At 42.6% G+C, this 20,176-nt stretch overlaps 1 protein-coding gene across 3 annotated transcripts in view; it reads right to left on the bottom strand.

Moving 5' to 3' along the window:
• The window catches only part of ACBD3 (acyl-CoA binding domain containing 3), a 37,359-nt gene extending 19,108 nt beyond the window's left edge, over positions 1-18,251 (bottom strand). Inside the window, exon 1 of one of the 3 annotated variants that reach the window (XM_045877629.3) lies at positions 17,907-18,251. In XM_045877629.3, coding sequence (XP_045733585.1) covers positions 17,907-18,183 — 277 coding nt within the window. In that variant the 5' untranslated portion in view covers positions 18,184-18,251. The remainder of the gene's footprint in view (positions 1-17,906) is intronic. The other 2 variants (XM_054508118.2, XM_045877628.3) reach the window with 2 other exon arrangements.
• Positions 18,252-20,176: the final 1,925 nt, after the last annotated feature.

The following is a 20,176-nucleotide window of genomic DNA, read 5'->3' as shown; positions in this document are numbered from 1 at the left end:
ATGGTAGCATTAATTACTGACTGGTTCTAACAAAAGAGACTACCACTTAAAAAAAGGTAGAAAGGAGTAGATACTGCCTACGTATTTTATCCATGCACATAGTAGTCACCAAAATAAAATCACTGCTGAGACAAGAATGTGGGTTAAAGGTTATGAACAGGAAACTCAGAGGAGAAAAAACATAGAAGGTACCAACGAGCATCCCAAGATCCTTGACCTCACCAGTCAAGGAAATGCGAAGTTTTCATTAGATACCAAAGCCTCTGGCGTCATATAGGTCAAACAAGTCAGGTAACATCAAGAGTTGGTAAGAATGGAACAAAGAGGTATCCACTCTCCTATACTAATGTTGAAAGTATACACTGTTATCTTGGAAGACAATTCAGCAATTTATTTCAAAGGTAAAAATGTGCACACCCCATGACCCCGTCATTCCAATTCTTGTGGCCCATCCGTGATACTGGGGGATACAGCTGTTTTCTTGTTACCGTAAACAATTTACAAGTTCCTCAATAGAGACTGCTAAATAATGTGATATATTCACACTGTGGTATAAATGAAGCAATTATAGGAAACACTAAGTGCCAAAGTAAGTTGCAGAAAACGATACAGAATTGCAGCACACAATCTATCCCATCCATTCGAGCACTCCCCCGACCACATGCTTTAACATCTCTTAAATCAGATTCGGTTTTACAATCCAGTATTCTACAGTTACAAGAGTGCTTTTTCTTTCTAAATAATAGCATGTAAGATAACACTGAATCTTAGAATTGACAAAACACAGCACGTAAACACACCCACATTGCATATTCTCCAGGTACCCTTACATGAAGGTAGATGCAAATAACAAAATCCAGGAGTCACAAGACAGGAGACCCAAGGAGTCTCTCAGAGAACTGAAGCCTTCCTTGTGACATCCGAACTTTCCAAGGAAAAGGTGTGGAAGGACAAACCCAACTGTTAAGAGGGACTGCCTCTAGGGAAAGAACCGGCAAAACTAGTGGATGAGGACTGAAGGAGAGTTTCCCATTTATATATGCTTGTTTATATATGAATTTTTTTTTCTGCAAGAACAAACTCATGCAATACTTGGAAAAAATAAACATGAGGAAAAAACCAAACTGTGGCACTGACCTTATTTAAAAAATCGGAACAATTCAGCAACCTGTGGACCTGCCATCGGTCTCTGCTACTGAGCAAACAGTATTACTTGACAATTAGCAACAAGAGCAGTAACTTTCTCTAAAACTTTGCCAACAGGATTATCATAGTTCTGTATTTACTAACGAAAAGGTAACTCTCACTTCAAAATCCAACTCTTAGAATGCGATTTCAATTAATGACTGACATTATAGAAAACATTTTTATATTCATACTTTCAACTTACTACATATTGAGCCCAAGTGTAAATTCATTGCCGTCATGTAATAACTTACAAATTATTGAGGTTCAATTACAAATTTATAACATGGCAATACAGTAACCAGCTGTAGCCAGGTGCGTATTTCAGGTATATATTTACTGCAAAGTATAACAGTTACATTAAGATAAAGAAAATATTTTATTTTTTGAAGATTTTATTTGAGAGAGAGAGAGGGAGAGCACAAGTAGGGCAGAGGGAGAGGGAGAAGCAGACTCCCCACTGAGTGGGGAGCCTGACACAGGACTGGAACCCAGGATCCCGAGACCATGACCTGAGCCAAAGGCAGACGCCCAACTGAAAAGATTATTTTAGAGCTCACTTCTGACTTAGAAGAAAACAGAACAAAAGGTAATGAAGTAGACTTATTTCAACTCCTTAGGCTGGGCCAGGAGTTGAGTTAAATTCCATCACAGTCTATAATCAAGATAAAGCAAAATGGACTGGAGTTTACAAAACCAAAAAATACCTTCGCACTGTCTTTCATGGAAAAACCAACAAGCTCAAAAGAGTTGCTATTTCATTCTCTTCCCAATGAAATCTCTCTGAAATACAACCCTGAAAAACTATCTTGGCAAGAAAAATGGTGTTATGCCTACTTATGTTGTATTATTTAAATTTTAAAAAGTCTCACTATTCAACAATAACACAACACTTAAATTACAGTAATCCAGGGAACAGAATATACAGCTGTTAGACAATTATAAGGGATACACAGCATTTCAGAGAACAGGTTTACGATGTACTTAACTAAAGTAAGTAGAATGAAAAATTATATATGATGTTTAGAATTACTTAAAAATGCCTACAATGCGGCCAGATACCACAGAGAATGTAGACAGATAAAATTTTAAGAATTTGGGTGAGTGATTATACATACTATAGATCTTCCTTTTAAAAAATGACAGTTAATGGGGCACCTGGGTGGCTCAGTCGGTTGAGAGTCTGACTCCTGATTTCGGCTCAGGTCATGATCTCAGGGTCGAGGGATCAAGCCCCACGTCAGCTTGTGCTGGGCGTGGAGCCTGCTTTAGATTCTCTTTCCCTCTCCCCACTCCCCTGGTACCCCCTACTCTCTCTCTCTGCCCCCACACTCTCTTTCTCTAAATAAATTAATTTAAAATTACAGTTAAGATTTTTCTTACAAAATTAGCTACGTTTTAAGGGTTTTAACCTATTCTCAGATGTTAGATTGTTAAAATGTGTGAAACAATAGTGGCTACTTTGGGCTACCATTTACCAAAAAGCCTTTCTTTAATTTTGAAGATGTGCATAACCACCCTTAACCATCTACCTTTATTTTGTACAAATTAACCACCAGAAGTCTTCTTGTGTTAATTATGTCACAGATAATCATTAGAAACATAGCTTAGGGGCACCTTGCTGGCTCATTCAGTGGAGCGAGGGACTCTTAATCTCAGGGTGTGAGTTTGATCCCACGTTGGGTACGGAGATTACTTAAAAAAAAAAAAAATTGGGGCGCCTGGGTGGCTCAGTTGGTTAAGCGACTGCCTTCGGCTCAGGTCATGATCCTGGAGTCCCAGGATGAGTCCCGCATCGGGATCCCTGCTCAGCGGGGAGTCTGCTTCTCCCTCTGACCCTCCCCCTGCTCATGCTCTCTCTCTCTATCTCATTCTCTCTCTCAAATAAATAATCTTAAAAAAAAAAAAAATTAAAAACTAAAAAAGAAAAAAGAAACATAGCCCAGAACAAGTTCTTCTCACTTTCACCAACTTGTGATGATTTGAAGAACAGTTCCAACTTCTGATCTATTAGTTGAAACAGAATTAAGGTTTTTCTTTTAAGATTTTTTTTTTTTTTAAGATTTTATTTATTTATTTGACAGAGAAAGACACAGCGAGAGAGGGAGCACAAGCAGGGGGAGTGGGAGAGGGAGAAGCAGACTCCCTGCCGAGCAGGCAGCCCGATGCGGGACTCGATCCAGGGACTCCAGGATCATGACCTGAGCCGAAGGCAGTCGCTTAACCAACTGAGCCACCCAGGCGCCCCTCTTTTAAGATTTTATTTATTCATTTATTTGAGAGAGAGGGACAGAATCCCAAGCAGACTCCCGCTGAGCATGGAGCCTGACGTGGGCTCGATGCCAGGACCCTGTGATCATGACCTGAGACGAACCCAAGGGTCAGACACTCAACCGACTGAGCCATCCAGGCGCCGCAGAAGGTTTTTGTTTTTTGAAACAACCAAAAAGGAACTATTCTAACTACGTCATTTTATCTTGAACCTTATAAAAAGAAATTATGTGCTGGTGACTCAAGAAAGCTGTAGTGAGCCTGAGAAATAGAAGGGGCAGAGCACATGGCACAAGTTTCTTGCTTTATTCAGTCAGTATTCCTGGGATTTTGTTTTATTTTTTCCTTGGGGGGGGGGGAGGAAGCCGAATTCTGTGAAAGTAGTTGCTTTGACCTAAGTAAATGTAAATAAAGATAAAATCAGATAGAAACCCCACTCACTGGAAGACCAAACACTTTCCTGATAAGTCATGTAATACAGGAATTTTCAAACCTACACACACAAATTTTACTTGCTGCAGGGAGAGGATTTGAAACTAAAAGGTCTAATGGACAAGGGGGAACTTTTTAGCCTATGACTACACCACAGTTATTTTAATGGAGGGAGGGCCCATTTCTTATCAGGTAACAAATTTACTTCTGTATTTCGAACACAGAACACTCAGTAGTATGAACTAGGAGCCGGGAAGAAGGGATTGGTGAGTAAACAAGGAAACTACTCATTAATCAGCAAGGTGAAAAAGTGACCCCCAGCCTAAAAAAGTGACTCATCAGGGTGAGTTTCAGGATTTCTGAATGCCATTTTAACATCTGCCCTTTTTATGCCTGACAGAATTAAGAATATACTGCCAATCCATAAAGAATTTTTCAAAAGAGGAATATGTTTTGGGGCACCTGGCTGTCTCAGTCTGTAGAGCATGGACTCCTGATCTCATGGTTGTGAGATGGAGCCTCACGTTGGGTGCAGAGATTACTTAAAAATAAAATCTTTAGGGGCGCCTGGGTGGCTCAGTCGGTGAAGCATCTACCTTCGGCTCAGGTCATGATCCCAGGGTCCTGGGATTGAGCCCCACATGAGGCTCCCTGCTCAGCGGGGAGCCTGCTTCTCTCTCTCCCACTCCCCCTGCTTGTGTTCCCTCTCTGGCGGTCTCTCTGTCAAATAAATAAATAAAATCTTTTAAAAAATAAATAAATAAAAATAAATCTTTAGGGGTGCCTGGGTGGCTCAGTTGGTTGGGCATCTGCCTTCAGCTCGGGTCATGATCCCAGCATCCTGGGATGAAGCCTAGCATCAGGCTCTCTGCTCAGCGGGGAGTCTGCTTCTCCCTCTGTCTCTGTCTCTGCCTCTATCTCTCATGAATAAAGAAATAAAATCTTTAAAATAATAAAATCTTAAAAAAAAAAAAGAGGAATACGTTTTAAGTGTAATTAGTTCTGGTCAAGCAGTCAAATCTGTTCACCACCATGAACCCCAGCACTAAGCACCATGCTTGGTTCACCGGTACCACCAAAACCACGCCCAACACATCTCACTAAAGAAAACATTAACTTTATAGGTTAATTTCTGTGGGAATTAGCAAAACAGTACATCCATTCTTATGAATTGTACTGGCATTTCCGTAGAATCATTTACACACTTGTCAGTTTTTTTGTTTTGTTTTGTTTTGGTTTTTTTTAAAGATTTTATTTATTTATTTGAGAGAGAGAATGAGAGAGAGCATGAGACGGGGGAGGGTCAGAGGGAGAAGCAGACCCCCCGCTGAGCAGGGAGCCCGATGCGGGACTCGATCCCGGGACTCCAGGATCATGACCTGAGCCGAAGGCAGTCGCTTAACCAAGTGAGCCACCCAGGCGCCCCAACACACTTGTCAGTTTTAAGAACTGTTCTATGGGGGCGCCTGGGTGGCTCAGTTGGTTAAGCATCTGCCTTCAGCTCAGGTCATGATCCAGGATCCTGGGACTGAGCCCCACATTCGGCTCCCTGCTCATCGGGGAGCCTGTTTCTCCCTCTGCTGCTCCTCCTGCTTGTGCTCTCTCAAGCTCGCTGTCAAATAAATAAGTAAATAAAATCTTAAAAAAAAAAAAAAAGGAACTGTTCTATAATTTTTTCTTTAAACTCTTACTGGATCTTCAAATTAATCATCATTATTCAGGTTGGGGACAAAATTTATCTAAAACAAAAACAAAAAAACACAACAAAACAAAGAAAAGGAAACACATCAAACTGTTAATAGTAATAGTTATTTCTGAAAGACTAGATTACAGACTTTATTTTTTATTTTCCCAAATTTTCTTCAATATGCATATGTACATTCATATTAAATACATATACGCTTTTTTTCAACAAACATTTTTTTTAGAAGTCAAGACAACTTGGGCGCCTGAGTGGCTCAGTGAGTTAAGCATCTGCCTTTGGCTCAGGTCATGATCCCAGCGTCCTGGGATCGAGTCCCGCATCGGGCTCCCTGCTCAACAGGAGTCTGCTTCGCCCTCTGCCCCCCTCCCCTCATGCTTGCATGCATGCATGCGTGTTTTCTCTCTCTCTCTCTCTCTCTCTCTCATGCATGTGTGGAAAAACAAGTAAATAAAATCTTAAAAAAAAAAGTCAAGACAACTTATCTTTCAGACTTTGGGACAAGGTTAACAAATCAATTATTCTCCTGAGGAATATACAAAACACAGGAGGATGTGCAAATAATCCCAACCACCCTTAGTACAGGACAGCACACACTGTGCTGATGTTCTCAACTTAAAAGAAAACGCAGAAAATGAAAACCCTTCACAATCTACACCACTAGGCAGACTATTAGTATTATAATAAAAAAAGTTACTTCTCTTTTACTCTTCAGCCACCTCTGGTTCATACATCCCAGGATTTGTTTTGTTTAGTTTTCTGAGTTAGATGGGAATCATTTTCTTCTAAATTATTTTTGGATCTATGGGCATTAAATACGCTTAACAGGAAAGTTATAACTATCATTAACTACACAGAAAAAGCCGTGCCAAAACTAAAAAATCTTTAACCAGGACCACATTCCTACAGGAAAGTTCTATTTCAGGCCTGCCAGAAAGGGATAGACAGGCATCAACCTAGGTTCCTGCACTCACAGTTTAATGATTACAAAGTTATACTCAATTTTGGAATTCTTTCTACGGCAACCAAAAAGACAAACGTAAATTATGCTTAGAAGAAGCTGCAGAGCTATCGGGGCGCCTGGGTGGCTCAGTCAGTTAAGCGTCTGCCTTTGGCTCAGGTCATGATCCCAGGGTCCTGGGATCGAGCCCCACATTGGGCTCCCTGCTCTGTGGGAAGCCTGCTTCTCCCTCTCCCATTCCCCCTGCTTGTGTTCCCTCTCTCGCTGTGTCTCTCTCTGTCAAATGAAAAAATAAAATCTTAAAAAAATAAACAAAATCTTTGGGGCGCCTGGGTGGCTCAGTTGTTAAGCGTCTGCCTTCGGCTCAGGTCATGATCCCAGGGTCCTGGGATTGAGCCCTACATCGGGCTCTCTGTTCAGCAGGGAGCCTGCTTCTCTCTCTCCCACTCTGCCTGCTTGTGTTCCCTCTCTCACTGTCTCTCTCTGTCAAATAAATAAATAAAATCTTTAAAAAAAAAAAAAAGAAGAAGCTGCAGAGCTATTTTTCAGGTACCCATGTGTATAAACACAGCAATGAGAAGCAGACAGTGACCACTTCTACCACCTAAGGGAAGCGTTGACGGCAAAGCAAGTCATTTTCGTTTGAGTGGGCTGAATGAGATCACTTGTTGGCATCGGTCCAGCAACAATTATTAAAAAAAAGTTTATTTTCTATAAAACCAAAGACCGATAAAAGCCAGGTTAAAGGAGACAGACTAAAGCAGGGGTTGGCAAACTGGACCAGCTCTGCCCACTGGTCCCAGCGCAGAGCCCGATGTGGGGCTCTAACTCACAACTCTGAGATCATGACCTGAGCTGGAATCAAGAGTATGATGCTTAACCAACTGAGCCACCCAATCACTCCTAAAGATTTTATTTTTAAGTCATCTCTACACCCAACGTGGGGCTTAAACTCACGAGACCAAGAGCTGCATGTTCCACCTACTGAGCCGGCCAGGCGCCCCTGAATTTTATGTTTTCTAAGGGTTGTAAAACAACAACAAAAAGCAAAACTGAACAAACAAAAAAGAATGAACATGTACACAGACCATATATGGCTATTAAAGCCTAAAATACTATCTGGTTCTTTTAGGAAAAGTTTGCTGACTCTTAACTAGAAAAAGAAGTATTTTTACTGTTTTTTGGGGTTTTTTTTAGATTTTATTTATTTATTTGAGAGACAGAGCATGAGAGGGGGGAGGGTCAGAGGGTTTTTTCTTTGGGGCCAGTTTCCCCTGCAAATACTCCCCTCTCCTTCCTGGGATGTATGAACTTAGTTGTCAGCATTTAGGAACCAGGGGAGCCCGATGCGGGACTCAATGTGGAACTTGATCCCGGGACTCCAGGATCATGTCCTGAACTGAAGGCAGTTGGTTAAGAAGGCTGTGGCTTAACCAACTGAGCCACCCAGGCGCCCGATTTTTAGATATTTTTAAAAATCAAATATAATTAAAAGGATAGAAAACATAAACTTCTAGCTAACCATGATGTATTAAACACGCATGATCCTCAATGAGACCTCAATGAAAAGGAATATGGAAGGCAATTTAGAGAACCCTGGGAAGGTTCAGGAAGTGAAGGCTCTGGGTTCTTTAAAAGCTGGAGTTTAGATGGAGATAAGAATGCTGGTTGAAACTCTTAAGCGGCAGGTACCCCTCCCTCCCACTGTGTGGCAAGCCCAAGCATGCAGATGGCTACCTCACCCCTACCACAGCAGAGGCTGATGTTTACTAGAGAACCTGAACTCACAGATGCTCCAGATAGGAGGACACCAGGCTGGGAGTGAACTGCAGGACTAAAAACAGAGAAACAGAAGTTTCCCTAGTAAATGGTAAACAACTCCAGCCACTCTCCCTTCTCCTGCCTGGTTCCTAAATGCTGACAACTAAGTTCATACATCTCAGGAAGGAGAGGGGAGTATTTGCAGGGGAAACTGGCCCCAAAGAAAAAACCTACAGTTACTGATTTGAAAGATACTAACGCTTGAGGGTTCTCCTATGAAACCTCTGCCTCTTCACCCAACAGTAAAGGCTTCTGCTCAAGGTTACAATTAGCTGCTCAGTGCCTTACCCTTCTATATGAATGAATATCCAAGTATTACCCGACATTCAAGAAAGCTTCCAACATGGGAAAAAAGTCGAACAGAAAATTTTAAAGACTTTATTTATTTGAGAGAGTGAGAGAGAGTGCATGTGCAAGCACAGGAGGGGCAGAGGGAGAGAGAATTTCAAGCAGACCTCACGCTGAGTGTGGAGCCTGATTCAGGGCTGAATTCCACGACCCTGAGATCATGACCCGAGCAAAAACTAAGAGTCAGACGCCCAACCTACTGAGCCACCCAGGCCCCCCCAAAAGAAAATTTAAAATAAAACAAAACTAAATTTGTATTTAATATCCTCAGAGACATAAGCTGATGTGTCCATTAAGCAAAACAAGGTACCAGAAAGAAAGACAATTTAGACAGTAAAAACTCTTGGAAATGAAAAATGTAAAAATAAATTTTTAAAAATCTTTCACAGGTTGGAAAATAGAGTTGAGACTATCTCCTAAAAGACAAAGATGGAAAAGATAACAGAATTAGAAGTTCAAGCCAGAAGACCCAATACCTAATATTAACAGTATCAGAGTGTGAAGAGAGGGAAAAAAGAGGGGAATTTATCATGAAATAATACAAGAAAATTTCCCAGAAATGAAGGATGCAGTTTAGAGACTAGAAGGACTATCAAACGATGAACGTAATCATTCAAAAACTTACATAAACTGAAAGGTAATAACAGAAATTCCTGGACACTGGAGATAAGAAAAATTCTAAAAACTTCTAGGAAGAAAAACAGGTGACATACACAGGACCGGGAATAAGAAAGACTACAGACATCTTAAAGAGTATGAAGACTGAAAGTTAGAAAATGGACTAATACCTTGAAATTCTGGGGAGACCCATTTTGAACTTTTGACCTCCAGAACTATAAGACAGTATGTGCTGTTTTAAGCCACTAAATTTGTGGTGACTTGTCACACTGGTATTAGGAAACGAATGCAATCCACAAAACACATTTTCCCAAGCAACTAAACATATAAGTGGCTTCTAAATTATGTTCTTATTAAGTTCATTAGTACTTAACTTTACAGTTCTAATAAGGCAGCATAACAGTTACCAAGCCCAAAGCTCTGAAAGATTAACATTAAGTCCCCACCTGAAATTAATTATACAAAGGATTATTAGTCTCACACCAGAAATCTTATTTTTCTCTTCTCTCTGGAGATGAAGGTAGAGGATGTAACAAAGTATTTCAATGTCCCTTCTAGCCTTTATTTCATGAAATGAAACTGTACAATCTATGAGTTGGAAAGGATATTCACCATCAGTGACTGAATTGCATAACCAAAGTTCAAATCCCCTCTGCAGATCCACTTGGCCTACAGCAATCTGTTACTGGACACACAGTATAAAAAAGATGCATATGACAACATCAGTAACCTAAAGTATGAGAGAGGGAAAAGTACAGTTTCTGTATGCTGTGGAAGTTACCAGTTTAACCTAATATTAACTATAAACTATTCTACATAAGCCTCATGGTAAACCTGTAGCAGAGACAAAAAAGATTAAAAAAGAGGAAGCCTACCCACCTTGCAATTGCTACCTGATGCTTGAGCAGGTCCAGGGGTGGGAACTCAGTGTCCCAGAGCATTCTATTCCAACCTCTGCATGGCTGTGATTTTTAGTTCTTTATTCTGACTTCACGTCTCACATTTCCATCCACGGTGTCTATTTCCGGTCCTCAGCATTAAGTAAAACACATTTAACCGATAAGACCTCAAAAGCCACAAAATACCTGTCATGGTTGCCCCAAGTTCTATACTCTCTGGGCTGAACATCCGTAGCTCATTCCCTCGCCTCTCCCGAAGACCTGCATTTACATCCCCACTCTGCTATGTACATAACAGGGACTACTTATTTAACCAATAAAATGGAGGTTACCTTCCCCTTAAGGTTCTTGTGAGGGTTAGAAAAGTCCTGATAGAGCGCCCGCACCAAGCACGGAGCAGCCATCATGGTAATGACAGCAGGGATCCGAAGTCCCACGCCCGGACAAGTTGCTCTCTACTGGACCAGCTCCATTTGTCTTTAACCCCACAGGATGATGCCTCAAACTAAAAGCATTATCCAGGGATTGTCTGATCTGTGCAGAGGAGAGCAGGACCATCTCTCTCCTCCCTCATCTTAGACACGGTATTTCCGCCAAACCAGCCTAAGACCAAATGTGTTTTCTTCCGCAGCCCGAGCACACTGCTGACTCCCAAAGAATATACTTTGAGTAAAATCCATCTTTTAGAAATACTAAAATTAAAATCACATCTCCTCTATGTTGGATTGAGAAAAATGTGACTGATAAATTCTTCTATTACTTGTAAGAAAGTATAACACGATGCAGTATTTCTGAGCCAATGACTATGAAACACTCTGGCTTAGCATGTACTAAGTGCTTAATAAAAGCTGACTTCTCCCAATTAATTCAACAAACCTATAATAAATTCTTGGTAATCTTTCCTCTTTAACAACATAAGCAGCCACAGAACATCAACTGCCCCCAGGCACTCGGCTAAGAATTTATATATATAATTCCCTGTAACTCTCACAACAACCCCTGAGTAAAGGAAGGCACGGAATTAAAGAAACTGAGTGGCAGAACTAGGAAAAGGACCCGAGGCAGTGTTGACTCCCGAGCTCAACTTCCTAAATACTGAGCCAGAGTAGACCTCATTTAGTGAACAGATGAAAGTACCACAGTCCTCCCTTATCCACGAGGGATACATTCCAAGGCCTACCGTGGATGCCTGAAACTGTGAATAGTACCAAACCCTATATATAAAGTATGCTTTTTCCTATATGTATATATCTATGATAAAGCTTAATTTATAAAACTAGGCACAGTAAGACAATAACAACAAGAATAATTAAACAATACCCTGTAATAAAAGGTAAGTGAACGTGGTCTCTCTCAAGATATCTTACTGTCCTGTCCTCACCCTTACGACGGCAGGAGATGATAAAATGCTTCCATGATGGACGAGATGACGTGAGATGAAGGACGCCGGAGCATGACGCAGCGCTAGGCTACTATTGACCTTCCGCCAGCCCGTCAGGGGAGGATCACCTGCTTCCTGAATGCAGCTGACCACCGGGGAGAGCGAAACCGCGGATAAGGGGGAAACTACTATAAACATTATCTCGTTCTGGGTGTTGGTTACCAGAGCATGTACACTTTGTGGAAGTTCATCATGCTATACACCTATCACCTGTGTACTTTTCTGAATGTGTATTAAACAAACAGGAGGCCTCTGGCGAATGTTAAAATCACTTACATTAAACACACACACAAATATATACACACATGTATAACCATATCCTTGAATCCAGTCTTCATATGAAAACTTTAGTTCAGCTCAAATTTAATATGAACTAGCAAATTAAAAAATCAGATGCTTGAGAGGTATTACTATTCTTTTTTTTTTTTATCCCCCCCCACCCCGAGGTATTACTATACTTTGTGGCTGTAATTTCTTCTTTTTCTTGGTTCGGGGTTTTTAAAAAAGGTTTTATTTATTTTAGGAGAGTGAGAGAGCAAGCACGCAAGCGGCGGGGAGGGAGAGGGACAAGCAGACTCCACACTGGGCACAGGGCCCAACGTGGGGCCCGATCTCATGACCCTGAGATCAAGACCTGAGCTGAAATCAAGAGTCTGATGCTTAACTGACTGAGCCACTCAGGTGCCCCTAGTGGTTACAATTTCCTTTTTACAATTGTCTCTTGGGTCTATGCGTCCTCCTATACTATTACACACTTATGTCTTAAGGTAAAGACAATAGAAAAGAAGGAAAAAATAAACTCAAAATTTAACAGATGGTCGATGGTAATAATTAACCTTGAAATTATCTGAGGCCAGACCACTGAAGTCCAGGAGGCACACACTAATTATACATACATATAAATTACAGCTGTACATTTTTTTTTAAACATTAATGGGGCCATTCCTACATGTTGTTGTAAATGCATATGCCTAAAGGTAACAAAAGGAAACAGAACCATTTCGGCCCATCCGCCTGACGGCCTCTGTGTGACCAGTAACACAGCTGAGTGTACTACTGAGTATAATCACCAGCGCTGCTAGCAGAAATGCATTAACAAGTCCAGAAAGACTCTGAGTCCAAGACTTAAATTCCTCCAAATTCAACTACAGCTTTTATATATCATATACTCAAAAATACTACCCTCTCTCTCTCACACACACACACACCCTTTATCTATCTACTGAAAAGGCCTAGAAATGATGACCAATCCAGCAGCAATGAGCACCCACTCCCATCACCCAGATTACATCTCTTCAAATGCTGTTTCCCACTAACGGGAACCATGTCTCCTTGGACAAATGGCTGATTCCTGCTGAAGCAGGAAATGTATAAGAACAACCTGGAATATCTCATCATACCAGATAGCAAGGAAGCTATGAAAAATTACCAGTCATGTCAAAGGAACTTAAGAGCCAATCTGACAAGGCTCCCACTTGCTAAAGACGGTACTGAGCATCGGTAAGAGCTTAAAAAAAATCAAATACATTTAAAAGCATTAGTACATAATGACAATAAAAAAAACCTGTCACATGTTAAGGCTGCTAGAGAAACAACTCATTATTTTGAAAATAAAGGGAAAGAAGCATTTTTCCTTTCCTATTTGAATTTATACTCCGCACCAAATAGTATATGAAGGAAAGTATTCCAGTGAAAGAAAGACAATTGAGTCTGTTTTTCAATCCCCAATGAATTAACACAACCATTTTCAATTTACAAGAGTTAAAAAAAATCATTACACTAGCTAAATGCGGGCCCCCCAAAAGATCTAATATTGTATTATTAGTAGCAGTGGGATTTAGCATGTCAATATTTTGATGAACACATTTACTTCAGTCTTTTGGAGGCAATTTCCGCCCCATTACGTCCAAAATTTCAAACCTGAGAGCAATATCATGTAGGAATTCAGAGTAGATGGTTCTCTCACACTTCACTCCTCCAGATATCTCAAGAGACTCGATAAAGTCATCATGTGTAAAAAACAATAGGAATCTTTCCATTAGCCCTTAATATTTCCAAGCAAATATATTTTAAAAGTTCCAAAAAGAGGGGGCGCCTGGGTGGCTCAGTCGGTTGAGTGTCTGCCTTCGGCTCAGGTCATGATCTCTGGGTCCTGGGATCAAGCCCCGAATCCGGGCTCCCTGCTCAGCAGGGAGCCTGCCTCTCCCTCTGCCTCTCCCCACCCACTTCATGCTCTCTCTCAAATAAATAAATAAATAAAATCTTTTTTAAAATAATAAAACAAAAAATAAATTAAAAGTTCCAAAATGTGATAAGGCAACAGGGTAGTAATTCTAAGTATCTCGCTCAGAATACCATCAGATAAAGCAGGGTTTCTATTCACTTGTCATCTCCTGTAGTGGGAAGACCTCTTTGGAATCAGAAAATCAACCCTGCCTCTTACTAATAACCGAGGGACCTGGATCAAGTTCCTTTACTAAGAAACCAGAACAACGTCCTCACTAGAAGGTCTGTGGAGGACTACACAGAATAATGCATATTATACATTATATTATTTCAAAGCAGTACCTGACACAGAGTGAACATCGGCTCAACAACTGGGGCTAATACTCTGGAATTTTAAATTAATGCAACCATCTAACAGCTTCATGTGATGAGGAAATAAAATATTAGAAAAGGAAACATTCACCCCCAACGACTCTAAAAGCCAAAATACAACTCCTCAGGTTAGCTCTATCCAAGAAGTATAAAGGCTACAATAAAGCCAACCAATACAGCCCTTACCCAAAGAGCTGAGAATACCAGCTGAAGTTTGCTAAGCTAGAATCGGGCAACTTGGCTCCACCCTGTAAAAACCTTCAATGGTTCTTCACTGTCACTAACAAAAAGGCTATTTACAATGGCATTCCAGTCCCTCCGCGGAACTGACACCAACGTGCCTTTCCAGCTCTATCACTCGGCTTCCTATTTGCCATTTCCCGACACACGCCTTGTCCTTTCAGGGCTCTTGGTCGGCCATTGACCCTCTCCCCCCGCATCTGCCCCTTCCAGCCTTCACACTCTATTGCGACTGTCATTGGGTCTTTAACTCCTCTTTTGGACCCTAAGCTCCTTAACAGCAAAAGGGAACGTACTACTCCTTTACAGTGGTAATCTAACATAAAACTGTATCCATAATAAGGATTCAACAATGTTTGAGGTTTATTTATTTAAATCTTATTTAGGTAATTTCTACACCCATTATGGGGCTTGAACTCACAACCCCGAGATCAAGAGCCACACGCTCAGGCGCCTGGGTGGTTCAGTTGGTTAAGCATCTGCGTTCGGATCAGGTCATGATCGCAGGGTCCTGGGATCGAGTCCCGCAACACACTCCCTGCTCGGTGGGGAGCCTGCTTCTCCCTCTCCCTCTGCCTGCTGATCCCCCTGCTTGTGCGCTCACTCGCTCACTCTCTCTCAAATAAATAAAATCTTAAAAAAAAAAAAAAAGAGCTACATGCTCTACCCACTGAGCCAGCCTGGCGCCCCAATAATGTCTGAAGCTTGGACAGTAAGAATGGTAACTTACATTCGTCCATATTTTCATCTACTATTTTATTTTTACCATGTGCTCGCTTCGGCAGCACATATACTATTTTTTTTTACCTGCATAAAATCAAAGAGAGTAGGTAGTTGACATAATGGGTTCAATCACTGGACTGTGACCGCTGTGACTGGGATGGAATGAAAAACAGGGTTCGTGATTCCCAATCCAAGTTATTTTCGATGGATAGCCATGCTTTCGAGACTGATATTTATTCCACAGAGGAAGATAAAATTTAATGTCATTTCTGATTCTTGCTGAGATTCTGGTACAAAAAACCACAAAATAGTGATCTATTAGAAATCCTTACAAAACTGATAAAAATGTCAAGTATTGCACTGGGAAAATTTATACATTAAAACAAAAGCAGCAACACTTGACTCACCTACTTTCCATAATTCTGCTTTTAGACACGCCCCTCCCCACCCCGCCCTTAGTCGTCTCTTATCCTGATAGCCTCATCATGCCAACTATGTAATGATCCATGCAGAAAAGTAGCTTTAATTGCTACACTGCTATTTCTCCTTTTAAGTATTTGAATATTGCTTTGAGAGCTTAACTTAGGAAGTCAATGAACCATACCTATCAATGCAGCTTTTTTCTCTAAGGTCACTGATAACTAGGCACTCCAACACCACCCCAATTACAGGTTCCCCAAGGACTCCTACTACTCAACAAACATGTTAAAATAATGTTAGCTTGAGACCAAATCTTAAACCTGAGACATCAAATTTCATCTAACCTAGCTGCTCTACACACACACACACACACACACACACCTGGAAACAGAGTTTGGAAGAGAAAAGTTAGTTATCCAGGAGTTTACATGGTTAATAGAATCCAGGGCCTCCTGACTCCCAAAGCAATACTAATTCACCGCACATTATACAGTGTTTTAATCTTTCAAAGAAAATATTACCACTTGCAAATAAGACAAGCTCAGAAGATAAAATGACCTTTATTTTTTTGTTAGTCATGTGGCAAAAGCTAGGATTAAAAGTGGGTCTTTTTCTATTCTTAGATACCTTTGTGCTACTATATACTTTAATCTTCCTGAACACTGGAAAAGTAAGTTCCAAGAATAAAAGTATGAAGTAAAATGTAGTTATACAAATTGTATAAGAAACACCAGATTTTTATATAAGTGGTAATATATCACCACCACAGGAAACACTAAATTCAAGCCAGTGACCTAAGGGTCAAGTGATCTAAAACCCATTAGCCATTACCAATTCCCCAAGCTGGCCAGTGCACAGAGGGCTGAACTCCCTGTCCAATGACAACGAATATCTCAAGGGTAAACTTTTTAATAAAAAATACATTCATGGGCGCCTGGGTGGCTCAGATGGTTAAGCGTCTGCCTTCGGCTCAGGTCATGATCCCAGGGTCCTGGATCAAGTCCCGCATCGGGCTCCCTGCTAGGTGGGGAGCCTGCTTCTCCCTCTGCCTCTGCCTCTCTCTCTCTCTCTCCCTGACTCTCATGAATAAATACATAAAACATTTAAAAAAAAAATACAAGGAATGTGGAATAATCAAATGTTCTGGAAAATATATAAAAGACTTTCATTAGTTTGCACATTTCAGCAGAGAACAAATAACTTTTGCACGTTATCAGTACAATGAACTACACAACTTCAGTTACTCAAGTATGTACTGCACTCCAAAAAGAACTCCCTCTGGGAAAAGTGTCACAAATATGCTGTTCTGGAATGTATACAAAACCTAGCAACCACTTTTAAAGTTTCATTCTGCCGAAGATCTGCCCCTCAAGATCTAAATATCTCTAAGAATCAAAGTAACGGGCCTCTCATCAGTCTTTCCCACTGAAAAGATCATGTGACTGGTATCACCACCAGTGAATCACCCAATTAAAAAAAAAAACCCACAAAAAATCCACACCACAATCGTGCTCTAAGACAAGAGACATTTTACAATTAACTCTGCGAGAAAGAGAGAGAGTACTTTTAGGCCTTAATTGAGAATTTATTCTTGCACATTGCTTCCAAGGTACAATTTTAACCATCTAGAAGTTACTAGAACATAGTGGGCATCCCTTCCCTTTGGAGGCTAATTAGCCACAGGGGACCTATTAGCTTAATACTTCCTCCTCTCGGCCACATCGAAACTGCCAGGTGAGCAAGTCCTATCCCGAGTTTACGGTTCTCCAGAATGGCTGGAAAGGGAGTGAACATAACCTACGGGAAGATTTCTTCCTGCCCGGAAAAGGGGTAAAAATCGGTGGAGTCTGATGTGCCAAGCCACAGGAAACAAGAAAAGGAATGCGACAGTAAACAAACAAACAAACCCATACAAAAAGTCATCCCAGAACGGGATCCTCTGGGAGAGAAAAGACTCATTCTTCCACCCCGGCCATGGAAACCCGAGAAGCTAAACTGGGTAAAACGTCCTGGTATCCTCGGGGAGGCAGGACTCGGACTGCTATACTGAGGTTCCAGGCCCTTCAGGGGTGTGACCCAGTGACCCAGCGGGTGGTGACAAACTTCGAGGACCCCCAAGGACGGAGCTTGCTCCGGTCGTCGCGGCCGGGGCGGGCGAGGAGGGGACTGGCCCGGTCACGCTCGGGCCACCGCCCGGATCGGACTCGCCCGGGCGGCCGAGGCGGGGGTGGGGCCAGGGCGGCTCACCTTTGAAGAAGCGCAGCGCCAGGCCGTACAGCTCCTCCAGGCCGAAGCCCCAGCGCTGCTCCAGCCGCCGCGCTTCCTCCGCCGCGCCCCCGGCCGCCGCCTCCCCGGGATCCGGCTGCTCCCCCGCGGCGCCCGGCCCCCGGCCCACCCCGGGCGGCGAGGGCGGCGGCGGTACCAGCGGAGCGCCCTCTGCGCCGGGCCGCTCCTCCGGGTCCGGGCTCAGCGTGAGGCCGTCGACGGAGACCTCGAGTCGCTCTGCGTTCAGCACCGCCGCCATCTCCGGCTGCTGCGCCTCCTCGGCGGGGACAAGCGGCGGCCACGTATCGACTTCCTGCTGACCTCTGACCTCTACTTACCGACGCCGGAACTTCCGCCGCTGATGAGGCTCTCCGGCTCCGGGAGAGGGGCTGAGGCTCGCGCCCCGCCCCTCCGCGACCCCAGCCCCGCGGGACCCGCCCCGCCCCCCCGCCCCCGCCCCTCCTGCCCGCGTCCACCCGCGAGCGCCGCCCTCTCCCCTTTTCCCCTCCCCAGTCTCCTACCTGCGGCGGTCGCGGCGGGGCGGGGCCCGCGGGGCCGGGGGTCGCGGCGGGGCGGGGCGGGGCGGGGCCGGGGTGACTGGGCAGGCGCCGTACGCTGGAGGCCGAGACCCTTCCCGTTTGTGGGGTCGTGGACTTCCCGGAACCTGACCCCCCACTTGACCTTGATCTTCACTGCAGCGCTGAGGAAATGCTGGACGAATGACTTTTTTTTTAAGAGGAAGCTGAGGCTGTGGAGAAATCGTTTGCTTCTCTGCGGCTGTTTTAATCGGCAGACCCTGGTTTTGCAGGAACCATACAATTTGTGGGAACCCCAGTAAGAAAAAAAAAATACACCGGGAGCGCTTGGGTGGCTTAAGCTACCCACTCGTGATTCTTGATCTCAGTTCGGGTCTTGGTCTCAGGGTCTTGAGTTCAAGTTCCGCCTTGGAGCTTACTTAAAAAAGAAAAATACCCCAAATTATTCGCATAAATACTTAGAATGAGAAATCACAAATGACACTTTGAAAAGTTAAAAAAAGCCACAAGCGTCACACACACAATGGTAAAGCATTTATTAACTTCCTGACACGCTTCTACAGGGTGTCCCAAAGTCCAGAAACACAATTATTTTGTTTAGAAGATCGAAAATGCCCTTGACAGCATTGCGTATATCTTACCTGTCTGTCTAGACTATGGGCACCATTTATGATCATTTTTCCCACGCTTTTTAGCTGCATGCTTTTTTTTTTTGGCTGCATACTTTTAATCACATTTTCCTACGACATTTTGTAATGTTTTTCTACAAAGAAAAGAGAAAGGTCAGTGTTCTTTTCAGCATGGTGCTCAAAAATTTTTTATTTATATTTCAGCTTCACAACTCTTTAGTGTTCTTAGTGTGGTTTTACAACTCATTAGGGTTCTTAGTGTGTTCTTTTTTTTTTTTCTTTTAAGAATTTATTTATTTGACAGAGAGAGAGACAGCAAGAGAGGAAACACAAGCAGGGGGAGTGGGGAAGGGAGAAGCAGCCTTCCCAGACTGGATCCCACAACCCAGGACCCAGGATCATGACCTGAGCCTAAGGCAGACGCTTAACAACTGAGCCATCCAGGCGCCTCTAGTGTGTACTTTTTAAAAGATTATTGTCAAATTTGGAACAACCTGTATCAGGTTGCTTTCACATATGAGCTATAGTATTTTAGGGCCGTTTGGCTACTTCCGTGGCAATTTCCTGTATGGTTTTTACTCGATCCCCAGTGGTTTTCAGAACAAGATCTGTGTGCTCCCATTAAGATCAATAAAACAGGGCGCCTGGGTGGCTCAGTTGGTTAAGGGGCTGCCTTCGACTCAGGTCGTGATCCTGGAGTCCTGGGATTGAGTCCCACATCGGGCTCCCTGCTCAGCAGGGAGTCTGCTTCTCCGTCTGACCCTCCCCCCTCTCTCATTCTCTCATTCTATCTCATTCTCTCTCTCAAATAAATAAATAAAATCTTAAAAAAAAAGATGAATAAAACATGTGACTACCTACAGACAGACTCACTGAACTACAAATTTGTGTTCCATAAACGCAAGAATCATAATATATTCCATTTTGCATGATTCATATACAAATAAACATAAGCCTGGTACACTACAGTTGCATATATGACATTACTTATGTGAGAATCTCCATTTTAGGTTAGGCATTGAGAGACTTGATTCTGCCACTTACCATTTTTTACTCTTGATGGTTGGGAGGATTTTCTATGGACTAG

This window comes from Mirounga angustirostris, unplaced genomic scaffold (genome assembly GCF_029215605.1).
Source record: "Mirounga angustirostris isolate CCGP_5_RB_7025 unplaced genomic scaffold, mMirAng1.0.hap1 SCAF_6, whole genome shotgun sequence".
NCBI lineage: Eukaryota > Metazoa > Chordata > Mammalia > Carnivora > Phocidae > Mirounga > Mirounga angustirostris.
The sequence above is the reverse complement of the archived record's forward strand: the minus strand, read 5'-3'. Positions and strand labels throughout refer to the sequence as shown.